The sequence below is a fragment of the Mobula hypostoma genome, chromosome 1, assembly GCF_963921235.1.
Source record: "Mobula hypostoma chromosome 1, sMobHyp1.1, whole genome shotgun sequence".
Lineage (NCBI taxonomy): Eukaryota > Metazoa > Chordata > Chondrichthyes > Myliobatiformes > Myliobatidae > Mobula > Mobula hypostoma.
Genome location: NC_086097.1, coordinates 84,094,320 through 84,120,376, shown reverse-complemented (window position 1 = coordinate 84,120,376; position 26,057 = coordinate 84,094,320). Strand labels below are relative to the sequence as shown.

The following is a 26,057-nucleotide window of genomic DNA, read 5'->3' as shown; positions in this document are numbered from 1 at the left end:
TAACCTGCACCCTAATCCTACCTCAGCAATGAAACACTATGGATCATCTCTTGCACCACGATGAACTTGTCACTGATTGCGTTTTTTCACACTGATGCCTTGTCTCAAAGATTTTTTTCTCTTCACTGGCTTATAAAATTGATGTACTATTTGTTGTCTAAGCCTATGTGCATGTGATGCTGCAAGCAAGATTTTCATTGTACCTCTTCCTCGCCATACTTTTGCACATGACAATAAACTTAAATAGACTTGACTTGACTCTAAGGATTCCACACAGAGGAATAGTTGCAGTCTAAAATAGAACAACTAGACAATTTCACTAGAAACTGCAGGAACAGGAAATGACTTGTATGCAAATCTAGAATGACTTGTAAAATTGACAAAAATATTCTTTGCTCAGTTCCCTGGAATCATAGAATTTTGAGTCATGCATAAAATGATTGGATTGATAACAGGCAAATACATAATTGCTTTTTTTTCATAATTCCCAAGTAATTAAATTTAAAGTGTAAGGAACTGAATGACTTATTGTTACCATTGAAACACTAAGCTGAATGGAATTTCTAAACGACACTCATTAATACTCAGAGCCAGAACTCGTCAAGTATAGAGAGTTCATTCAGTAATGAATTCAGAAGAATAGATACAAATGCTTCAAAATACTTTGCAAAGCCAGCCCTTAATGTGGTTAACACTCTGACTACTTCATATCTGGAGAGCATTAGTTTCTCAGCTACAAAGCAAACAAGATTTTGGAGTAATGCAAGAATTGCTGTGGTCAAAATGAACATCACTGGCATGGAACACTTTCAGGCAGAGGTTAGCAATGGTAACTCCACACCTGGCATAAATGCAACATTGGAATGGAGGTATGGAGCAATGGGAAAGCTAACAGATCTGGCCATAAGTATCACTTCTATCATCATTTTGTTCATCACAATGATATCTCTGGGCTGCACAATGGAAATATCAAGGATCAAGGAATATATCTTAAAGCCAAAAGCGGTCCTGATTGCATTGTTTTCTCAATATGGAATTATGCCTTTAACAGCCTTTAGCCTTTCAAAGATTTTCAGACTGTCTTCCATCGAAGCTCTCTCTGTCCTGATCTGTGGATGCTGTCCTGGTGGAACACTTTCCAATATCTTCTCACTAGCAGTGGATGGAGATATGAATCTCAGGTATGAGATAGCTGGTCTCCTTTTTCATAGCCTTTTCTACACTATTTTGTATAATTTGTGTTTTGTGTGTCGTGACGCTGCTGAAAGTACCTGTCTCACCATACTTGTGAGTATGACAATAAACTCGATTTGACTTGGTCAATAGAACCCAACTCTTTCTGGAGTTTCAGGGGCACATAAATGATCTTTGGCAAAAGCAAACCACTGTTAAAAAGTTACTGTGTGAAAGAAAACAGTGCTTTCGCTAAAGGCTGCTTTCATCCGTTTAAGTTCTGAATGAAAATACAAAACCCACAGATGCTGGAATCTGAAGTAAAAACAGAAAATGTTGGAAAAAATCTCAGCACGTTAGCTGGTACCTGTGGTAAAAGAAACAGGGTTAACATTTCAGGTCACAGACCCTTTGGCAGATTGAAATGAAGCTACTTCTCTTTTAAAAAGTCAGCCTTTCTTGTATTATTTATAAATTTATAGCAGCTTGACATAGTCCCTGACACCTCAACAACAGATTTTTAATTATTTTGATTGCTAGCACTATCGCTGTATAAAAGAAGAAATATTTGCCTTTCCACAACTCAAAACCAATGCCAAATATGTATTTTCAAGGTTATTTAAACCTTGGAAGATTTATTCAAGGCAGCATTTAATGACAGTTAGATAGTCAATATAACTGCACATTTAGCAGCATTACTCACCAAGTACTAAAGCATTCAATTATCACTCAGTGCCTTGAGAAATTGCTTGCCTTTGTAGTCTATTGCCCGCTGTATCACACATAAAATTTAGGCGCATGCATGGTCTCTGTGTGAAATAGAAAAAGGGACATGCAATCAGATCAGGTGCACAAATGTAATTCTACCCTCATGTTACAGTGATTCATTCAGCTTCTCATTGATATTCCCATTCGAAATTCCAATGTCCACACCCACTGTGGAAACTGCCCATGTAAACTTATTGCATTCAATAAGCATCCACTTAAACTAATCCCCTTTTGTTCTGCCTAGATTCTACTATTCATCTGGTACACTCTCGTACTACTCATTTGGGAAAGCAAGAACTTAGTTTAGCAACACCTCTGAAAGTATTTTCACCCTAATAATCTTTAGCTTCCTCATCAAAGTACTTAGATTGTAAATACATAAGTCTCCTTCCATTGGCTCAGTGGAGACTCAGATTCCCTTGTGTGGACTGGAGTTGCTGATCTCAGAAAGACCAATTGAAATGTTGCCCTTAGGAATCTTGGCTTCTTCTTTAACTGCTTTGCTAAGTAGGTAGCCCCTCACCCCAATAAAAGCATGCTGTCAGATGTCGTAGAGTCATACAGCATGGGAACAGGCCCTGGAGCTCTCTAAGTCTGTGCCAATCATCAATTACCTAAATACACAATAATCATACACTCGTTTCATTCTGTTCTCACCACATTCTGATCACCTGCTCCCAGATTCTGCCGCTCACCTATACACTAGGTGCAATCTACCATGCCTATTAATTTATGAACCTGCATGTCCTAGGGGTGTGGAAGAAAACTGGAGAAATCCATGCAGTCACAGGGAGAATATACAAACTCTGTAGAGACAATGTCATGGGTCTGGAAAGAACTCAGATGCTGAGAGGTAGGGCCTCTGCTAGTTGTGCTGCAGTGCTGTAGATGTCATGGTGTCTACATGGATGACATTTGGAGAAAACTTAAAGTACACTGGTGGACTGACTTAAAATCACCTCACAAATATAGGCTGGTTTTAAATCCACTCTCTGGTATCAAATAGGATTTACAAGGAAAACCTGTAACCATGATCAGTGAGGAGATACATTTAACTCACCATCGCTCAAATCAGTATCATTGTCTTTTACAAGTAACAATTAATTGCTTATTCTTGATCTTTGCTAAGGCTTTTCTGTTGTTATTTCCTTGCAGTATTGTGATGACCACATGCTCTACAACGTTGGCACTTGGCATGATGCCCCTCCTTCTTTATCTCTATTGCAAGGGCCTGTCATTGGTTAATAAAGTGCCATACAGAAAAATTATTTTAACCCTCGTCTCAACACTCATTCCTTGCAGTATTGGCATCTTTCTCAATCACAGGTATCCAAAGTATTCAAAGGTCATAACCAAGGTAGGATATTGCCATTTTTAACACTTAAATTTATATTCTTTTAAAAGCCTTTCAATTGAACTTTCCTGTGGTCCTCATCAGATTTCCTGGTGCATGTGACTCAGTTTACTCCAAAGCCCTTAACCCACCGCCCCGTCATCTTCCCATGCATGCAGCTGTACAAAGTGCACAAAACATGTGGCACAGAGCAAGAGCAGACAGCTCAAACAGTCTGCTTTGGTATTTCAATGCACATTAATCGATCTGCTCATTTTAAACACCCTCTTACCAAATCTCTTTAGTCCATTCCCATTCATTTACTTACCCTAAACTGTCTTGAATGTTTGTATAGTTCCTTTTGTTCATATGGTTCCCTGTGAAGGAGATTCTGCTACTCTCTGCCCTAAGTGTAACAACTAATTACTGATATCTCATCTACTGGAAACGTTTATATTTTTAATCTTTTCCAGATCTATTAAATCACATTGTAATTGGTGGTGTTCTAAATAATGAGTTCATATTTTCTTTTGTTACTTTACTAATTCTACACTCAGTGGCTACTTTATTAGGTAAACCTTCTCTTTAAAGCAAATATCTAAATCAACCAATCATGTGGCAGCAACTCAATGCATAAAAACATGCAGACATGGTCGAGAAGTTCAGCTGCTGTTCAGACCAAACATCAGAATGGGGAAGAAATGTGATCTAAGTGACATTGACCATTGAAAGATTGTTAGTGCCAGATGAGGTGATTTGAGTACAGTGTCTCTGAAACTGCTGATCTCCTGGGATTTTCACACACAAAAATCTTCAGAGATTACAGAGAATGGTGCGTAAAACAGTAAACATCCAGTGAGTGGCAGCTCTGTGTGCAAAAATGCCTTGTTAGTGAGAGAGGTCGGAGCAAAATGGCCAGATTGGTTCAAGCTCACACGAAGGTGACAGTAATTCAAATAACCACACATTATAACAGTGATGTACAAAAGAATATCTCTGAGCACACATGTCAAACCTTGAAGAGGATGGGCTCCCGCAGCAAAAGACCAGGAACATACAGAAATATACCTCCTGTACCTAATAAAGTGGTCACTGAGTGTACACGTCACACAGCATCCCAATGAAACAATAGTGGAACTTTTCTAAGGCCCTAGTATCCTTCCAAGCTCTTTTAAAGGTGATACAAGTTCCATAAGATCATAAGATACAGGAGCAGAAGGAGGCCATTCAGCCTGCTGAGTCTGCTCCACCATTCAATCATGGGCTGATCCAATTCTTCCAGTCATCCCCACTCTCCTGCCTTCTCCCTATACCCTTTGATACCCTGGCTAATCAAGAACCTATCTATCTCTGCCTTAAATGCACCCAATGACTTTGCCTCCACAGCCGCTCGTGGCAACAAATTCCACAGATTTACCACCCTCTGACCAAAGTAATTTCTCCGTATCTCTGTTCTAAATGGACATCTTTCAATCCAGAAGTCATGCCCTCTTGTCCTAGACTCCCCTACCATGGGAAATAACTTTGCCATATCTAATCTGTTCAGGCCTTTTAACATTCGGAATGTTTCTATGAGATCCGCCCTCATTCTCCTGAACTCCAGGGAATACAACCCAAGAACTGCCAGATGTTCCTCATACAGTAAACCTTTCATTCCTGGAATCATTCTCGTGAATCTTCTCTGAACCCTCTCCAATGTCAATATATCCTTTCTAAAATAAGGAGCCCAAAACTGCACACAATACTCCAAGTCTCAACATCACATCCCTGCTCTTATGTTCTATACCTCTAGAAAAGAATGCCAACATTGCATTCACCTTCAGCACCACCGAATCAACCTGGAGGTCATGCGCAAGGACTCCTAAGTCCCTTTTCATCTCTGACTTTCGAATTCTGTCCCCATCTAAATAATAGTCCACCCATTCCCGGATACTTATTGATTTTTTTTTATACTTTGTACATTTTGAATTACAATTAGAATTATTTTCTTAGACAGTTCTAGGAAACTAAAGTGCTAATAATGTGTGTTGCTAATATATATGTTCTTTGAATCGGGATATCCTTTATGCCTTGTATACTGTTTACAAATTGCACTGCAGTTTCTCACCCATGCCGATCAAGCAGCACCTCCCTAACAACTTTCAACTCGAGGGAAATCACCAAAGGTGCATGAGAATGTCATGTTCCCTTATGGCCACACATCATCCTGATCTGGAAATGCTGTATATTGCTGTTCCTTCATTTATGGTGATAAATCCCGGAACTCCCTACTCAATAGCACTAGGGAGCATCTTCACCAAAGGAGGTTCAAGAAAACAACTTCTCAAAGGCAGTTGGAGTGGGCCAGTAAATGCTGGTCTTGCTGGTAATGTCTGAATCCTGAGAAGTACAAAAACTAAAAGTATAGATTGGAAATTCCACTTTCCTTTCCCCTCCTTCCAGCCAAACAGAGCTTCTTCCTAGATAACTGTAGGCAAGGAATTTAATTAAATACAGCTATGTCTGTCTGTATGGGTGTAGGTAGCCATCTCCTTGAGCAAGGTACAAAGATATAGCCAAAGCTAACACTCCATTGACAGAGTATTGACTAAGAGAATTGTTTTCAACTTTGCAAAGAAAACTTTGTTAATTTTAAACCCACTATTTAACCTGTGTTTATGTTTCATAGGATATAAAATGTCAAAATTTTAGCCACTTCCAAAACTTAAAGCAAACACTCCTCCACTTCTTGTGTATGGAATTTGTGGTTATTGCCCTTATGCCACTGGCGTTTAGGGCAGCAATGAAAGTTCTCTATCTCTGCTAGAATTCACGGCACCCTTCATCATGTCAGTAGCTTCCTCTCAGTTTTCGCTGTTAGTCATGCAAGCCCCATTTGGAGACGTGGAAACCCTATCGCATTCAGATGTAAAAGGATCCTTCATTACTGTTTCCATAATCATTTTGTTTTATCAGTCAGGATTGTTAGTCCTGAGCTTAAACCCCAAATCTGGAGGACCCGTAGACCACGCTTATTCTGGCCTCTACCCTTTGACCTGTTTACCATGGATGACCCTACCAAGGGATAAAGCATAAAGCCCTGATCCAGCCAACACAGCTTTGAGGCACTCAAGCCTTCAAGCCACGACAAGGTTGTGGCCCTCTTGGAGGCTACGGAATTTGGATCAGATTTTAGGCATAATGATGTCCTAGCTCAACCCTGGAAAAGTTGCAGTTTGCAACCATACTTTAACTGTTCACTATGTACTTTTACTTTTATGCTATTTGTGTTCATTCCTTGAGTTCTTAATATACAATTTACCTCTGCCCTTAATCATCAGTCCCATGAATTTGGTGGTGGTGTTCTTGATTAAATAATAAAATATTGAACTTCCCTGTTTTATAATAGAGACTGCTGCATTTAACTGAACTGTCAATTTGTAATGGATATCATTGGTAATTGGATTATTTCACCGTCGCATGTGCAGAGATACAGTGAAAAGTTCTTGTTTACATGTCATCCAGACAGATCATTCCACACCTACAGTATGTACAAAAGGAAAACAATAATAGAGGCTGTAATTGCCAAAATTGTTGTTGTCAAAATAAAAGCTTTCCGGCACTGAAGGTAGATCGCTCTAGATTCTTTCCACTTTTAAATAATCATTACAATTCAAGATATAATAAGATGCATCACTGCATTCTCAAATTAAGCATGGATGATATGTGTTCCCATACTTTTCTCAAAGAAAGAGTATATGATGAGATGCAATGCACTAGTCCCTCCTTCGAAGGAGAAGATCAAGAATATAAATTTGAACAAACTTTTAAAAACAATATTTTGAGGATCAATGATTTTATCACGTTAAAACCACCACATGGACTAAATCCGTTCTCGGGAGAGCATTAAGCAAGAAATTCCTGCTGATAATACTAGTGGGCATTTCGGACAATTGCTCGGTTCTATTCCAATGGCACCATTAATAAATTTGAAATAAATAGATAAGGTAGCACCCAGAAGAGTTATATGATTACTCGCTAGTATCACCAACACTTTTAAAATTAAATTTTCATTCTTGCAACTGTGACCCTCTGTAGAAATTCCAAATATGACTTCAGTGAAGTTTGAGTACTCAGTTGAGTTGAATACAGGGACACCCTGTGGCTAACAGCCACTGAAGTGCACTCCCGATTTCTGAGCCATTGACAGATTGTATTTTATTGTAATAATCTCACGTGTTTCTCTTTCAGACTGGCCTGTTCATTTTTCTCATTGCTGCAATAATAATTGTCATCTTGTCAGTAACATTGATTGGGGCTACTTTGTGGACTATTTTCATCCCTCGCCTCATTGTCACCACAGCACTGATGCCTGCTGTTGGATACACTTTAGGATATGCCCTTTCAAGTTTATGCAGATTATCTAAAAGGTAACGTGATTTATTGGAGTACAAGTAGTTCTGTCATAACAATCAAAATACTTGTCTTCAGTACCTCTCTTTATGATTCTACAATCAAAGAGTAAACTTGATTTTGCACGCAGATAAGTGTGGTAGGAATTAGAGTAAAAGTACGTATTAAGGGTATTACTACATTCTTACTGTTGTGTATATACATCTACTGATGCTTCTGGACACATCTTCAGTGATGTTCCTGGAATCATCGGGTGTTTCGGGTCTTTCAACATCATACAACCTCCTCCAGGTGACCCAGCCGGGGCTGATCAGACCCCAGCTTGTGTCCAGATGGCTAGCTACGTATGACTCCATGGCTCCCTTCTTCTGAGCCACAGCCATCTTGAGGTCCTCTCTGCCGCGTCGGCGGTACTGCGGATGGCTCTCCTCTTCCTCTCTCCCTCGATACCCAAAATGCTGAAGGCCCTAACTAAAGAACAGGCTATGAATCCCCTACAGCCAACCTCCACTGGCAGACACCTCGCTCTCCATCCAGCCTGCTGACAGTTGCTGACCAGTCCTGCATACTTGGAGAGCTTCCTTTCAAAGGCCTGTTCCAAGCTATCTTCCCATGGGACTGTCAGCTCCAGCAGCACCACTTGCTTAGTAGACTCAGACAGTAGGACAATGTCTGGTCGCAGGGTGGTGGCTGCGATATGGTTGGGGAACTTCAGCTGCCGTTCGAGGTCCACCAACAGCTGCCAGTCCCTTGCAGAGGTCAGGATGCCTGCAGATGTTCTTTTGGCAGGTATTGGCTGCTCCCCAGCTCTGACAAAGGCAATGGTCTGCTTGGAGGGTCGGGACCACTTCACCCACTCAACTCCTGTGCTGACGGCTTCAGCAATGGTCTTCAGGACCTGATCATGCCTCCACCTGTACTGTCCCTCACCAAGTGCCCTTGCGCAGCCGCTGAGGATGTGCTCCAGGGTTCCTCACTTGGAGCACAGTGGGCACGCAGGTGACTCTGCCTTGCCCCATGTGTGCAGGTTTGATGGGCTTGGAAGCACATCGTACACTGCCTGGATGAGAAATTGGATGCGGTGTGGTTCAGCTTTCCAAAGATCATCTTAAAGAAATATACCCAGCCATAAGATTAAAGCCATTACATGCTAGAATTCATACGGAAATTTCACAGGGCTGTTAATATCACCAAGGGAAATTCTGAGCACCTGATGATGGAGAGAGTTCTTGACTCTTTTAAAAAAAAAGAGACTAATTTTTCATATTTCATTATAATACAGAAGGAGGCTATTCAGTCCATTAAATCAATGCTGGTCGACAGAACAATTCCACCCATCCTAGCCCCAACTATTTTCCTACAATCTGCTCTCATTCTCACATGCCCATCAACTCTCAACCCACCTACACCAGGGGAGATTTATAGTTGCCAATTAACTTCACAATCATTTTTAAAGGTTTCTACAATAAGCACAACTATCGATAGGTCCACAAGGGGACTAACCCTAAACTGAATCATAATCTTACAGCTGTGTTTACAGGTAAGACCATAGGAAAGCGGAGAAGAATTAGGCCATTCAGATCATTGAGTCTGCTCTGCCATTCCATCGTGACTGATTTATGATCCTTCTCAACCCCATTCTCCAGCCTTCCCCCGATAAACTTGAATGCCCTGACTAATCAAGAACCTGTCAACCTCTGATTTAAATATACCAATTGACTTGGCCTCCACAATCATCGGTGGCAATGAATTCCACAGATTCACAACAATCTGGCTAAAGAAATTTCTCCTCATCTCTGTTCAAAATGGACATCGTTGTTTTCTGAGGCTGCACCCTCTGGTCCTAAGCTTCCCCATATAGGAAAAATCCTCTCCACATCCACTCTATCTTGGCCTTTCAATATTCAATGGTTTAGAATAATGAGGGGGGAGAATCTCATTGAAATTCCCCCCACCCGTCATTCTTCTAAACTCCACTGAGTATAGGCTCAGAGCCATCAAACGTTCTTCATATGTTAACCTTTTCTTTCCCCGAATCATTCTCATGAACATTCTCTGGACCCTCTCCATAGTCAGCATACCTTTTCTTAGATAAAGGGGCCAAAATTGCTCACAATACACCAAGAGTGGTCTGACCAATGTCTTATAAAGCCTCAGCTTAACACCAAGCATTGTATCTTTTATATTCTAGTCCTCTTGAAATGAATACAAACATTGCATTTGGCTATATTACCACTGACTCAATCTGCAAGTTAACCTTTAGGGAATCCTGTACAAAATCTCCTAAGTCCCCTTTCACCTCTGACTTTAGAATTTCTTTTCCCATTTGGAAAATAGACTGTGCCTTTATAGCAAAGTGTATGACACCAGACTCTTCCCCACACTATATTCCATCTGTCTCTTCCTTGTCCATTCTCCCAGTCTGTCTAAGTCCATCTCTGCAGTTTCCCTGCTTCCTCAACACTACCTGCCCCTCCATCTATCTTTGTATCATCTACAAATTTGGCCACAAAGCCATCAATTGCATTATCCAAATCAGTAACATATAACATGAAAGGAAGTAGTCCCAACACCAACTCCCGTGGAACACCACTAGTGACCCTGTAGCCAACTAGAAAAGGCCCCGTTCATTCCCATTTTCTGCCTCCTGCCAGTCAGCTAATTTTCTATCCATGCTAGTATCTTTCCTGTAATACCATGGGCTCTTGTTAAGCAGCTTCATGTGCAGCTCCTTGTCAAAGGCCTTCTAAAATTCTAAATATACACCATCTTCTGACTCTCTTTTGTCTATCCTGCTTGTTATTTTCTCAAAGAATTCCAACAGATTTTATCAGGAAATATTTCCCCCCAAGGTCACCATGCTGATTTTGGCCTATTTTATCATGTGCTTCCACGTTCTTATGATGGCATGGGTTTCCTCCACATGCTCCAGATTCCTTCCACAGCCCAAAGACGTACCGGTTGGTAGGTTAACTGGGCATTGTAAATTGCCCCCTGATTAGGCTAGGATTAAATCGGGGGCGGGGGGCGTTGCTGGGTGACGCAGCTCAAAGGCTGGAAAGGCCTATTCCATGCTGTATCTCAATAAATAAAATAAGTAAATTGAAACCCACTTTCAACCTGTCTCCTCTGCTTTTACAGGTGCACACGGACAGTTTCTATGGAAACTGGATTCCAAAACATTCAGCTCTGTTCCACCATCCTGAAAGTTACTTTCTCTCAAGAGGAGATTGGTGCTCTTTATTTATTTCCAATAATCTTCTTGGTATTTCAGCTTACAGAAGCACTAGTTCTTGTAATGATCTACCGAAGTTATGAAAGAATAAAGAAACATAAACAAAATGGTAAGTAACCAGACTTTCTTCACAGATTTTTTCAGCTGGCTCTTTTAAAGGACCATTCATACGGTCACACTTCTCTGCTCTTTTGTATAATTGAGAAATACTTTCTTCTCTAATCTCAATATCCAATCCCGTATTGAATCTACTATATCAACACACACAAAATGCTGGAGAAACGCAGCAGGTCAGGCAGCATATATGGAGGGGAAACAATCAACATTTCAGGCTAAGACCCTTCATCAGGACTGGAAAGGAAGAGGGCAGAAGCCAGAATGAAAGGGTAGGGGGAGGGAGAGTGACTTTCAGGCATTACAGTCCCTATCGCAATAGTTCACTCAGGGAGGATAATTCTCTTTATTCTCCCTCTTGTTCCTTTTCTAATTCAACTAAAACAGCACCCTTTGTTTCCTCTGCAAGTAGAATCAGTCTTTCTTCAGTTACTTTATCTAAATTGCTCATAATTTTGAAGGATTTTGTCAGGTTTTTTTTCCCTGTGGAGACAACCACACTTTCTCCATTCCCTCCACAGAACTGAATTCCCTCACTCCTGGTACTCTTTCAGTGAACGTCCTTTGTATCCTTTCCAAGATCTTAGAGGATCCTTCCTGATATTTCCCTCATGCAAGACTCCATTTGACCTTCCAACCAGTGAGCCATTGCACACAAAGACCTGTTATTGTGCCGTGCAGAGTAGGAAAACACTAAGTACTCTGGAGGAGAATGATGAAAGTGAATGAGAAGTTAGTCAGAGATGCTACATTAATTTCTGCCCTGCGACTCCAAAGTATAAAGTACCCAATTATGGGCTATGATTCTATACAAGGACTATACAAGATGGCCTCCTGCCCAATATTCATTCACTGCCTGCTCTCAGATAAACAAGAGTTGGTGCCAGTTACGTTCCATTGTCTGTTGAGCATTGTACCTCGCAGTTATACCTCCTTATTGCATAGAAAAGGCTTCTGAAGAAGGGGCTTAGCTCAAAACGTCAACAGTTTGTTCATTTCCATGGATGCTGCCTAACCAGCTGAGTCCCTCCAGAATTTGGGGTGTGTTGCTTTGGATTTCCAGCATCTGCAGAATTACTTGTGTTTATCACCTGCATCCAAATCTGTTTTAACAATGAGCCTTGCAATGTTTGCTAAACTCCAGTGCAAACCTATTCATTTAAGGAGATAGTTACATAACTTAAATCTCCCCTACCCAGCACCTGCTATTATTTTAAAAAATCCACTCGCTGCCAGTAAAAATAAAATAAACTACCAGCTAGTGTTTGGGGATTTCTTGACCATAGAAATCACAGCCGATCCTTTCCTTCCAATCCTTTCACGTTTTAGTCTTTTTGCTCTGATGTTTCTCCTTCCACACCAGCTCTGCTTATTGCAATGAGGCAGCATGGAGGTGCAGTAAATGGTGCACCTACTCTCTCAAATTCCAGCAACCCAGTTGACTCTTGACCTCTGGTGCTGTCAGTGTGAAGTTTGCACATTTGTCCCATATCTGTGTGGGTTTCACCCAGCTGCTTTCATTTCTCCTATATCACATGCTAATTGGTGTTTGTAAATAACCCCTTGTGTGCTGTATGGTGGTAGAATTTGGGATGAGTTAACAGGTGTGTAAGAGAAAATAGGTGGGAATGTCAAAATCAAGTTTACTGTCATATGCACAAGTACATGGATGCATACAGTAGATGCAATGAAAACCTACTTATTGCCCATTGTGCCACTGGCACTCAGCGCAGCAAAAGATGTCCTCTACCTCTATCTGTCCTTGGCCATTTTCTCACTGTGCCCCAGGTGTGGTTCAGGCTCTTCAATTGCACACAGATGTAGAAGGATTCTTCATTGCTGTTTCTGTAAAAACTTTTTTGGCCAGACAGTGTTGTTAGCCCTGAGCTAAACCCCTGAACCTGTAGGACCGGTGGACCACTCTTAGTCTGGCCTCTACCCTTTGACCTGACCGGCAAGAGTGACCATGCCAAGAGCCAAAGCACAAGGCCCTGACTCCAGCCAACATAGGTCTCAGGGTTACTGAGGGACACAAGCCTCCAAACCCTATGACAAGGTTGTGGTCCTCAACTTAGAGGAATGAAAAACTTACTTGCAGGAGTATCACAGGCACATAGTATCAGAGACACAACATTTCCAAGCAAAACATCAATTAGACAAAAAAGAACACAATTAGAACCAACAAATAAAATCCATAGTAGTGAAAGTAGTCAAAGTGGTCATAATGTTGCTATACTGAAGTAATGATTAGGGTTGAGCTAGTTGATTTGAGAATGGAAAGCTTGAAGGGAAGTAGCTGTTCTTAAACATGGTGGTATGGGGCTTCAGGCTTCTGTACCTCCGGCCCAATGGTAGCTGCAAGAAGATGTCATGGCCCAGATGTCAGGAATCTGTAGTGATGGATGTAAGTGCGGAACGGAATTGCTTTGAGATTGATCTCAGGCTCAGTGGCTGAATGGCCTCCTTCCATCATGCAAAGAACTACATGAAACCAAGGGAGACCAATGGATGACTAGCATATTCTTTTCTACTGACCTACTTGTGAAAGTTCCTGCTTGATAAATAATGCCTTAGTAATGTACTGCTAAACATTCATTAGGCAAATTTTTAAAAAGCCTTCCATCGCTGCGGATCATTCATTGATAGAGCTGGAAGCTTTGTATTTGCTTTGAACCAATAAAAACAGTAAAACTCTCCAAGGGCCTATTAATGTTTGTTCACGTTCACCCGATCTCCAATCTGACAATACGAGGAACTTAGACTTCCTTTCACCTTATTTTAAAACTGCTCCACATGCATTAATAATGTAGAGATGGAGTACTGACCAATCCCATTTGGTTGAGGAATGGCCTACTGGTACAGTATTGCTGGTGTCCCTGCAGGCAGGTGCTAATATGTGATATGACTGACAGTGCATTCATAGTTATGTCAACCTTATTGCACTTTATGGAGATTATAAATTGCAATCTTGACTTAAGTTTTTTCAATAATCAGCAAATCTCAATGTTTCCAATCATTAGTATAAAGCAAGAGTGAATGCCCCAACCGAACACAATTTAAACTCTTAGTTTCATGACGTTGGAATTTACTGGCCAAGTAAAAGCTGACCCTCAAATCAGCACAGGCTTCTGCATGAGGTTTTAAGAGCGTAAGAGATAGGAGCAGAATTAGGCCACGTTCAGTTCATTGAGTTTGTTCCACTATTCATGGCTGATCCTGGATCCCACTCAACCCCATACACCTTTCTCAGCATATCCTTTGATGCCCTGACCAGTCAGGAAACAATCAATTTCCGCCTTAAATAAACCCACGGACTTGGCCTCCACCGCAATCTGTGGCAGAGCATTCCACAGATGCACTACTCTCTAGCTAAAAAAATTCCTCCCTACCTCTGTTCTAAAAGGTCCCCCCCCCCTCAATTTTGAGGCTGTGCCCTCTAGTTCTGGATACCCCCACCCTAGGAAAAATTCTCTCCACATCCACCTTATCTAGTCCTTTCAACATTTGGTAGGTTTCATGCGATCTCCCCGCATTCTTCTAAATTCCAGTGAGTACAGGCCCAAAGCTGCCAAACATACTCATATGTTAACCCCTTCATTCCTAGAATCATCTTTGTAAACCTCCTCTGTACTCCAATGACAACGCATCCTTTCTGAGATATGGGGCCCAAAACTGTTGACAATACTCCAAGTGCGGCCTGACTAGAGTCTTATAAAGCCTCAGCATTGTCTCCTTGCTTTTATACTCTATTCTCCTTGAAATAAATGCCAACATTGTATTTGCCTTCCTTACCACAGACTCAACCTGTAAATTAACCTTCTGGAATTCTTGCACGAGGACTCCTAAGTCCCTCTGCCCGTCTGTTTGAGCCTGCTCTCCATTTAGATATTAATCTGCACTATTGTTCCTTTTACCAAAATGCATTATCGTGCATTTCCCAACACTGTATTCCATCTGCCACTTTTTTGTCCATTCTTCCAACTTATCCAAGTCCTGATGCAATTGCATTGCTTCCCTCAGCACTACCTACCCCTCCACCTATCTTTGTATCGTTCACAAACTTTGCCACAAAGCCATCAATTCCATTATGCAAATCATTGACAAACAATGTGAAAAGTAACGGACCCCTGAGGTAAACCGCTAGTCACTGGCAGCCAACCAGAAAAGGTCCCTTTTATTCCCACTCACTGCTTCCTGCCTGTCAGCCATTCCTCTATCCATACCAGTATCTTTCCTGTAATGCCACATGATTTTATCTTGTTAAGCAGCCTCATGTGTGGTACATTATCAAATGCCTTCTGAAAATCCAAGTAAATGACATCCACTGCCTCTCCTATGTCCATCCTGCTTGTTACTTCCTCGAAGAATTCTAACAGATTTGTCAGGCAAGATCTCCTTTTGCAGAAATAATGCCTACTTTAACTTATTTTATCATTAGTCTTCAAGTACTCCGAAGCTTTATCCTTAATAATGGACTCCAACACTTTCCCAACCACTGAGGATAGGCTAACTGGCTAATTTTCTTTATTTTGCCTTCCTCCCTTCTTAAAGAGAGGAATGATATTTGCAATCTTCTGGTCCTCCAGGACCATGCCAGAATCAAGTGATTCTTGAAAGATCATGACCAATCCATCCGTTGTCTCTTCAGCAAACTCTCTCAGGACTCTGGGATGTAGTCCATCTGGTCCAGGTGACATCCACCTTCAGACCTTTGAGTTTGCCTAGCATTTTTTCCTTTGTAATAGCAATGGCACTCAATCTTGCTCCCTGATACTTGTGGACCTCTGGCACACTGCTACTGTCTTCCATGGTGAAGACTGATCCAAAGTGCCCATTAAGTTCATCTGTCATTTCTTTGTCCCACATTACTACCTCACCAGCATCATTTTTCAGTGGTCCAATATCAACTCTTGCCTCCCTTTTATTCTTTATATAACTGGAAAAAACTTTTAGTATCCTGCTTTATATCATTAGCTAGTTTGCCCTTAATTTTCATCTTTTCTCTTTTTATAGCTTTTTTAGTTTCCTTTTGTTGGATTTTAAAAGCTTCCCAATCATCCATCTTCCAACTCACTTTTGCTACCTTATATGCCCTTTCCTTGGCTTTTATGTGGTCCTTAATTTCCCTTGTCAGCCATGGTTGCCTACCCTTGGCTTTTGAGAACAACTTCTTCTGTGGGACGTATCTACCCTGCCCCTAGTGAACATATTTCCAGAAACTTCAGCTACCTCTAGTCTGCTGTCACCCCCGCCAGTATCCTCCTCTGATTCACCTGGGCAAGCTCCTCTCACATGCCACTGTAATTCCCTTCATTCCATTGCAATACTGATACATGTGACTTATTTTTCTCCCTTTCAAATTGCAGTACGAATTCAATCATAGTATGATCACTGTCTCCTAAGGGTTCCTTTACATTAAGCTCCCTAATAAGATCTGGGTTATTGCACAACACCCAGTCTAAGATAGCCTTTCCCCAAGTAGGCTCAAGCACAAACTGCTCTTAAAAGCCATCTCATAGGCATTCAACAAATTCCCTCTCTTGCGTTCTGACTCCAACCTGATTTTCCCAATCCCCCTGCATATTGAAGTCCCCCATTACAGTTGTATCATTACCCTGATTCCATGCCTTTACCAGCTCCCTTCGCAATCTCAACCTCACATTTGGAGGCCTATATATGATTCCCATAATAGTTTTTTTTATCCTTACAGGTTCTAAATAAGCATTATACCTAGGTCCTTACCTGTTTTAGTATCATCCTTAATAGAAGGTTGGCAGCAATCATTTGCTTTACTTTATTGTCGCCAAACAATTGATAGTAGAACGTACAATCATCACAGTGATATTTGATTCTGCGCTTTGCGCTCCCTGGAGTACAAATCGATAGTAAATATGATAAAAATTTAAACTACAAATCATAAATAGAAAATAGAAAAGGGAAGTAAGGTAGTGCAAAAAAACTGAGAGGCAGGTCCGGATAATTGGAAGGTAGAGCCCAGATCCGGGTCAGGATCCGTTCAGCAGTCTTATCACAGTTGGAAAGATGAGATTAGATTCAACTTTATTGTCATTGTGCCGAGTTCAGATACAAAGCCAATGAAATGCATTTAGCATCTGACCAGAAATGCAAAGAATAGTGTTATTTACAAAATAACTGCGAATAAAAAAGTGCTACAGCACGCAAATATAAAAGTACTGAGACAGTACAATACGGATGCAATACTGCTTAGCGCTGTGATGAGAGGTTCAGCAGGGTCACAGCCTCAGGGAAGAAGCTCTTCCTGTGCTTGCTGGTGCAGGAGCGGAGGCTCCTGTAGCGCCTATCGGATGGGAGGAGAGTAAAAAGTCCATGGTTAGGATGAGATGCATCCCCGATAATGCTTTTCACCCTGCCCAGGCAGTGTTTATGGTAGATGTTCTCAATGGTGGGCAATTGGGTGCCGATAATCCGCTGGGCAGTTTTCACCACACGCTGGAGTGTTTTGCGGTCCGATACGAGACAATTGCCATACCACACTGAGATGCAGTTGGTGAGTATGCTCTCAATGGTACAGCGGTAAAAGTCCGTCAGTATCCTGAGAGAGAGGTGAGCTTTCTTCATGCTTTGCAGGAAATAAAGGTGCTGATGCGCCTTTTTGATCAGGATGGAGGAGTTCAGGGACCAGGTGAGATCCTCGGAAATGTGGACACCAAGGAATTTGAAGCTTGATACATGCTCCACTACAGTTCCGTTGATGTAGATGGGGACGTGAGTGTGACTCCTGGCATGCCTGAAGTCCACAATGCCCTCCTTGGTCTTCTGGGTGTTAAGGGCCAGATTGTTGTCAGCATACCACACAGCCAGGTGCTGGACCTCGTCCCTGTAGGCTGTCTTGTCATCCCCTCTGATCAGACCAACTACCGTGGTGTCATCTGTGAACTTGATTATGGAGTTAGAACCATGTACAGGAACGCAGTCATAGGTGAAAAGGGAGTACAGAAGAGGGCTCAGCACACAGCCTTGAGGCACGCCGGTGTTCAGGGTGAGAGTGGAGGAGGAGAGGTTGTCTAACTTAACTGGTTGGGGTCTGTTAGTCAGAAAGTTCAAGGTCCGATTGCAGAGGGATGAGCTGATACCAAGCTGGTGAAGTTTGACGATCAGCTTGGAGGGGATCACAGTATTGAATGCCGAACTAAAGTCAATGAACAGCATTCTGACGTAAGAGTTGGGGCTGTCCAGGTGGGTCAGGGCAGAGTGAAGTGCCGTGGAGATGGCATCCCCTGTTGACCTGTTGGTGCAATAGGCAAATTGATGGGGGTCCAGGGTAGAGGACAGACAGAATTTCAGATGTGATAGAACCAGTCTCTCAAAGCACTTTGCAATGATGGGGTGAGTGCAACTGGACGGAAATCATTCAGGCCCGAAGGAAAGAAGCTGTTTCCAAATCTGGCCGTATGAGTCTTCAAGCTCCTGAGCCTTCTCCCGTAGGGAAGAGGGACGAAAAGTGTGTTGGCTGGGTGGGTCAAGTCCTTGATTATCCTGGCAGCACTGCTCTGACAGCGTGCGGTGTAAAGTGAGTCCAAAGACGGAAGATTGGTTTGTGTGATGTGCTGGGCTGTGTTCACGATCTTATGCAGCTTCTTCCGGTCTTGGACAGGACAACTTCCATACCAGGTTGTGATGCACCCTAGAAGAATGCTTTCTACGGTGCATCTATAAAAATTAGTGAGGGTTTTAGGGGACAGGCCAAATTTCTTTAGCTTTCTCAGGAAGTAAAGGTGCTGGTGGGCCTTCTTGGCAGTGGACTCTGCTTGGTTCAACTAAGTCAGGTCATTTGTGATATTGACCCCGAAGAACTTAAAGCTTTTGACCTGTTCCACTTGCGCACCACCGATGTAAATGGGGTCGTGCGGTCCGCTACTCCTTCTGAAGTCAATAACCAACTCCTTCATCTTGCTGACATTGAGGGATAGGTTATTGTCTTCGCACCATGCCACCAGGTTCTTAATTTCCTCTCTGTACTCAAGCTCATCGTTACCCGAGATATGGCCGACAATTGTGGTGTCATCAGCAAACTTATAATTAAGTTTGAAGGAAACTTGGCTGCACAATCATGGGTGTACAGTGAGTACAGCAGGGGCTGAGTACACAGCCTTGTGGGCACCAGTACTCAGAGTGATTGTAGAGGAGAGCTTGTTCCCTCATTTTACAGCCTGGGTCCTGTCTGTGAGGAAGTTGAAGATCCAGCTGCAGACCTGAATGCATTAGTGCTGAGTGCTTTTGTTGCATTAGACATTCTTTTACTTTTAAAGTGGCTTTTGCATCTGTCTGATTCCTCAGTACTACAGAAAAAAATCATAGACCAAACTATTCTGAAATCCATTTCCATTACAAGCAGACAAAGATCCTGAGATGGTGAATTCCCATTGATTGGATGAGGAGGATGATGTCATGAAGGACAGAATTTTTGGTTCATTGAAAGTTTGTGCATTTCTGTTGATTCCCAAGAATCTATATTGGGTGCTCCTGTTCTACACACATGTCTGGCCACAGGCCAGACATTTTATTGGAGGAAGGAGGCAGTGGAGTTGGGATGGGGGCACATAATCCAAGATGAGGAGTAGGGAATTAGAACAATTGCATTTGTTGATGAAAAGGCATAATTGAGGATTTCAGCAGCTGATGAGTTAGGCAAAGTTGGAGGTAGGTAGTAGTGATCTTGCTCATAGAAAGGCATGGGATGAGAAATGCAAGATACCGTTCTGATGAGTCCTGATGAAGTGTCTCAGCCTGAAACATTAATTGTTTATTCCTTTTCATAGATCCTACTTAACCTGCTAAGTACCCCCAGTATTTTGTGTATGTTGCTCAAGATTCCCAGCATCTGCAGAAACTTATGTTCATGGAGCCATTGAATGCTAAGATTATAAACAATCTGGCTGTACTCCAGACTGTGGTCAGCAAGAGGAATAAAAGCAGTAAATTCAATGAAAGACGTGGCCTGGAAGCGTATCTTGGTCAAGAACTGTTCAAGGCTAGGAGAGAGAGCGACAAACTACTGAGAGTGAACAAGCAATGGATAGGAACAGAGTCTGTGACAAGATGAGGTCTTTTCTACATACAGTACTTACCATGGAGCTGTCATGCATTTTCAGAAGACAGATAAGTCCCACACAATGAAACAAATCCACAATTATCTATATCAATATAACATTTTTATTGTATCAACTCATAAGGTCCATAAAACCATAAGATATAGGAGCAGAATTAGGTCAGTCAGCCCATCGAGTCTTCTCTGCCATTCCATTATGGTTGAATTATTATCTCTCTCAATCCCATTCTCCGACCTTCTCCCTAGAACCTTTGTCAAAGAATTACACAGGATGAAAACAGTACCTTAAGTCCATCAAATCCATGCCAGCTGTGAAACACCCATTTACTCTAGAACACGGAACGGTACAGCACAGTACAGATCCTTCAACCCTGGATGTTGTGCCAACCTGTCAATCAACTCCAAGATCAATCTAATGATTTCCTAGTGCAAGAGCCCTCCATTTTACTTTTATGCATGAGCCTATCTAAGAGTCTCTTAAATGTCCCTAATGTTTCTGCCTCTACCACCACCCTTGCCATCACGTTCCACACAACTACAGTACCACTTTCTGTGTGAAAAACCTACATCTGACATCCCCACATACTTTCTTCTAATCTCCTTAGAATTATACTCCTTTGTAGTAGCCATTTCTGCCTGAGAAAAAGTGCTGGCTGTTACCTCTATTAATACCTCATATCATCTTATGAAGTCTAAGCACATCTATCAATCCTACCTCTAATCCTAAATTAATCACATTCTCCTTGCATTTTATTAACTCATCTACACTGTAGACTGGCAATCAGCAGTGTCCAATTAACCAACTGACCCACATGTCTTTGGAACATGGAAGGAATTCAGAGCACCCAGAGGAAACCCATACAATCCACATAGACGCATCTGAGGTCAGGAACAAACCAGGGTTTCTGGCACTGTGAGACTGTAGTTTTACTTATTGCGCCACTGTGCACATTTTCAGATAACCTTTTATGAGACAAGTTGGCCCTGAGATTTAGAAAGATTTACAAAGCTATTAATAATAGTTAACAAATAAAAATGTAACATTATGAAGACATTTTCAAAACGTAATTGAAATCTTCTAATGAAGTTTTAAGTAGTTAAATCTATTACAACAAATACAGATCACTAATATCATTCCAGAACTACTAGATTCTACAATGGTTCCAGAGAACTGGTGAATCGCAAATGTCACTACTCTATAAGAAGGAAAAGAGCAAAATTCAGGAAATTGGAGGCAAAGAGTGGGAATAAAGGGGACACTTTCTGATTGGTTGCTGGTGACCAGTGATATTGTGCAGGGATCGGTGTTGGGACTGTTTCTTTGCACATCATATGTCAATAATTTGATTGACGGAATTGATAACTTTGTGACCAGGCTTGGGAGTGTTGTGACTGTGAAGAAAGTCACCGGAGATTCACTACTGCTGTTGGATATAGAAGGTTTTATTCAGTAAATGAGCAGCAGGCATCAAACTCGAGACACTCTTGATGAAGGGTCGAAGGGACGAAGGGTCTCGGCCCAAAACGTCGACTGTACCTCTTCCTAGAGATGCTGCCTAGCCTGTTGCATTCACCAACAACTTTTAGATGTTTGGGACATCCATGATTGGACATTTATGGAGCCAGGTTTCAAACTTGCAATTATAGAGTTTAAACTTGAATTTAGAAAATCAGTTTAACGAGAATTCCTACAAAGTAATAAATAGAGGCAATTCAATTGATTTCATTTGTCCTCTGAATTCATTTTCTGTTTTTATGTTTTTTGTTAACATGGTTCTTATAAAAGCCATTGTATTATTTTGGCACTTACACTGAGAGCAGTGTACATTCAGTGAATCAAAAGTTTCTTGTGGTTAATCAGACAAAGGAAGAAACTGTGGAAGTAACCTCAATTCAAGACAATGTCCTTTTCACAGTTCAGTGTGAAATGGTACAGACATTTACTCGCACCCTTGCTGTAGAGTCAAATAACATGGTCCATCAGCCCTCCTATTATGTCTAAGAGGAAGTGGTAAGATACCCATCACTGACAGCACTCAACTTTGAGTGAGATGAGGGAGGCTTAAGGTTAACCAGAAAAAAAGAACCTCTTGATAGAACCCAACGTCAAGTCAGAACTTAATATGCCACCTTGAACCTATCAAGTTCACAAACTCAAAATATCTGTTGCTAATTTCGCCAAATTCATCAACAGGTGACAGATTTTGCAAGATAACTTCCAGCATCATATTGAAGAGACAATGTCTTTACATTCTTTGGTTAATGTTGTGGATCTAATCCAAGCCATATAGCTAAAATTATATCTCTGGGTTTTTTTTTAGATACCAAAATGATCTGTCTGACTCTGGAGAACACAACGGATCATCTTACGCTTCCTGAACCTGACAGACCTCGTGACTCAGCAGTGATCTTAAAACATAACATGGAGCATTGAGAGAATTCACATCAACTGTTTTACATAGTGTATTTTTATTCACATACACTCAGTGGCCACTTTATTATTATTTATTTATCGAGGTACAGCATGGAATAGGCCCTTCCAGCACTTCAAGTCATGCCACCCAGTAACCCCCAATCTAACCCTAGTCTAATCACGGGACAATTTACAACGACCAATTAACCTACCAACTGGTACATCTTTGGGCTGTGGGAAGAAACCTTACAGCCCATTAGAAACCCATGCAGTCACGGGGAGAATGTACAAACTCCTTACAGACAGCAGTGAGAATTGAACCCGGATGCTGGTATTGTAAAATGTTGTGCTTGCCAGTACTCTACCACGTTCCTGTTCCTAATAAAGTGCCACTGAGTTTATGTTTGTGGTCTTCTGCTGCTATAGTCCATCCATTTCAAAGTTTGGTGTGTTGTGCATTCAGAGATGCCCTTCTGCACACCATTGTTGCGGTGGTTGTCCATCATGTCTGACGATGACAGGAAACCTGTGAGGAAGAGTTTTTAAAGTGGAAAAGCATTGCACTGGGGCAGTTCCACTCTCTCAACCTCACAAGTCCAGGTCAAGTGGTACGAACAAGCAGCACAAGCTAGGGTCTTCCTTGGTCGCAGTGGATGACCATGACCTTCATGCCCCTGTCATGCTCTTCGCTCTCCTCTCTCCTCGAGCGTTGCAGTGCTGCCTTCCTGGCCATTGGACCTCACTGTTGATCTCGTCCACCCAGTCATCCGGAGCTGACTTCACAGGCTCGGACAGGCATGTCCCTATCCAACCTGTCAAATTGGTGTACCAGGGTGTGGTCCATGTCACATGCAAGCAGCTACTTGGAGCCACAGCTGAGAGCTAAGTGTCCAGTGGGGACCAAAAGTGAGGGAGCTACCCCAGAATGAACATGACAAGTCCCTTCACCAGAGGTACTAACCCCTCCCTGGATACTCCTTACACCTTACTGTTGTAACATTTGGTTATTTGAGTTACTGTCACTTTCCTATCAGCTTGAACCAGTCTGGCCACTATCCTCTGGCTTCTCTTTAACAAGCCGTTTTCACCCATAGAAGTGCTGGTCACTGGATGTTTTTTGTCTATCATACCATTCTCTATTAACTTTAGAGACTGCTGTGCATGAAAATCTGAGGATATCTGCAGTTTCCAAAATGCTCAAACACACCGCCAGGCACCAACAATCATTCCATGGTCAAAGTCACTAAGATCATATTTCATCCCCATTCTGATGTCTGGCCTGCACAACAACTGAATCTCTTGACCATGTCTGCATGCTCTTTATGCTTTGAGTTGCTCCCACATGATTAGCTGATTATATATTTGCATTCATGGTCTAGTGTACAGATATACCTAACAAAGTACCCACTGAGTGTACGTTCCACCAGATTAAATCTATTACAGAAAACACAGATAGTTTTATAAATGAAACCTACTTAACTACCTTCCTTGAAACAGTAAAGTCAACATTTTATATTTTGCATTATAAAATCTCTGTATATTTTCCACCAGGTTTGTGAAGGTTCAAGTGTTGAGTAAGTAAACCCTCCCCAAGGTCAGATAGGATTCAATTTCAGTTAACTGTTCATAACCTGCACACTTTACAAATTGAAAATACAGCTGCAAATGAGTTCCCACACACCAGAGCACTCCTGCATTTGGCAAACCCATCTCATCGGTCTTTTAAGCTCTTGATTGTAATGCATAGGAGCATATGAAATCAGGCACTTGTGGAGGACCTGCATTTAAGGCAGAGATCAATGGATTTTGGATATGACGGGAATCAAGGAATATGGTGTTAGTGAAAGAAAGTGATGCTGACAAAACCAAATCAATTGTGATCTTATTGAAAAGGAATACCGTATAGGCATGAGAGGTTGAAAAGCCTACTTCTGTTCTATTTCTAATGTTATGTACGAAAGTTTCAGTGGTTACTTTCTTTTCTCAGGAAATTGTATGTTGAAGTCCCTCTTCAGTGAAGAACACTAATGCAGAATGTTATGGAAGGAAAACTGCTTTGGGACGTAGGACAGAAGACCTTTGTGCTCTCTCAGAAGGACGTAAAAGACCCTGAACTATCATCATTAGAAAGTGAATGATCTGGTCACTTAACACTTTCATCTCTGTAGGTTCTTCCTGGGCTCAAAGCTGGCTGCTGTGAAGACACTTTGGGGACAACATTTTAAGCAAGGTGAAATGCTTAAGGACAAAAGAAATGATCGCCTGAAGCTCAGTCCCATTGTTAATGCTAGACATGCAGTATGGAGATTTGAGCTCTGCCTCAGAATTTCATTCCAACAACTTCAGTGGAACTCATTTCAGAAACTGAGCACAAAATGCAGTTGTCGAAGCACTGCACGTCCAGCAGCACTGAGAGGGGATGGTTTCTGTTGATTTTAGTTTTTTATTTATAAAAACATAACTTTGTAACATTTTAACAGTTTTTTAAATCTTTGTGATTTTCAAAGGCATTTAATAGCCTTATTAACTTTGACATTGACAAAGCTGTGGGTGTGGTTTCCCACAAGCCAAAACATTTCAGTGGTGTTTTGTGGGCAAGGCTCATTCTTGTTTACCCATGTTCCCCAGTTACATTACAGCATGCACAGCGTAATCCTGTTAGGAAAAATAGAACTTCCAATTATTATAGAACAGCTCTAGACTCATGATACTCCAAAACAAATTAGAAATTCTGAAGCTTAGACATTGCTCATTGCCAACATCCAAAACATTGCTGGAATTAATATTGAACAACTTCCCTGCCATGTTTCAAAATGTGCCATGTGCCTGGCTATCTGAGAGGACAGGAATACAGTTTAATATGTTTTCTGAAAAAAGGCATCACAGGCAGTAAAATATCTCATGTACTGAGAAGTCATCTGCACTTGTGTAATCAAGTCTCTAGTATGGGTGTTGAATCCTGAACCTTCTGCTTCCAGAGTAAATCAGATACTTAGGGTCTTCACACCCAAACTTGCTGTACGAAGGTGTAGTGCCTCAGCAATTTGAAGCTTATCCCAGTCTACATGAGGGACTCAAGTTTTCAAATGGTTAAACTTCCAACCCACTCAATAATGCTAACAGAAAGGAGTAAAAACATACAGATTATTATCAATTTTAACAATGAAAGAAAACATTGTTGTGGTGAGTAACATGGTAAAATAATTATTGGGAAAATTTGTGTGCAGTTCTGAACTAACATCTAGAAAGCTAATTCTAAATTGTTTGAAGGCAGTGATTTTACTGTGCCTGTTGAAACTAATTATATTGGTGAAAAGAATATCTTTCTTTCTTTATATCTAGTACTACCAGGTCTTTCAGAAGTACACCAATAAACTACATATAATGCTGCATTCTAACAAGTTCAGGCTGTCTTGTCATATCATTCATTTCATCGGAATATCCCATCATCTTCTGGGTAACTGCTATTTTTCATTATCATAATATAAATGCCAGGGTAATGCAACATAGAGTTACAAAATACACGTGGACTAAGATG

The 26,057-nt window shown here is 41.5% G+C and overlaps 1 protein-coding gene across 3 annotated transcripts; it reads left to right on the top strand.

Annotated features, from left to right (window-relative positions):
* The first annotated feature begins 706 nt into the window (after window positions 1-706).
* slc10a1 (solute carrier family 10 member 1) lies at window positions 707-25,899 on the top strand. Of its 3 annotated transcripts, none has more exons than XR_010020889.1 (6): window positions 707-1,181; window positions 3,097-3,298; window positions 7,505-7,683; window positions 10,808-11,010; window positions 22,428-22,623; window positions 24,507-25,899. XR_010020889.1 is itself a non-coding variant. In XM_063070742.1 (5 exons), the coding sequence occupies exons 1-5, from the start codon at window positions 784-786 to the stop codon at window positions 22,538-22,540; spliced, it is 1,095 nt and encodes a 364-aa protein (XP_062926812.1). In that variant the 5' UTR covers window positions 707-783; the 3' UTR covers window positions 22,541-25,899. The 3 variants fall into 3 exon arrangements, 1 of the variants encoding a protein (XP_062926812.1); XR_010020885.1 differs by having other exon boundaries at window positions 22,428-23,472; XM_063070742.1 differs by having other exon boundaries at window positions 22,428-25,899.
* Window positions 25,900-26,057: the final 158 nt, after the last annotated feature.

What these genes read in the sequence shown, in the direction of transcription:
- slc10a1 (XM_063070742.1), top strand. Translation starts at nt 784, where the DNA reads ATGAACATCACTGGCATGGAACACTTTCAGGCAGAGGTTAGCAATGGT. An exon ending in ATTCAAAGGTCATAACCAAG is followed by an intron (nt 3,299 to 7,504) that starts GTAGGATATTGC and finishes TTTCTCTTTCAG; the next exon opens with ACTGGCCTGTTCATTTTTCT. An exon ending in AAAGAAACATAAACAAAATG is followed by an intron (nt 11,011 to 22,427) that starts GTAAGTAACCAG and finishes GTTTTTTTTTAG; the next exon opens with ATACCAAAATGATCTGTCTG.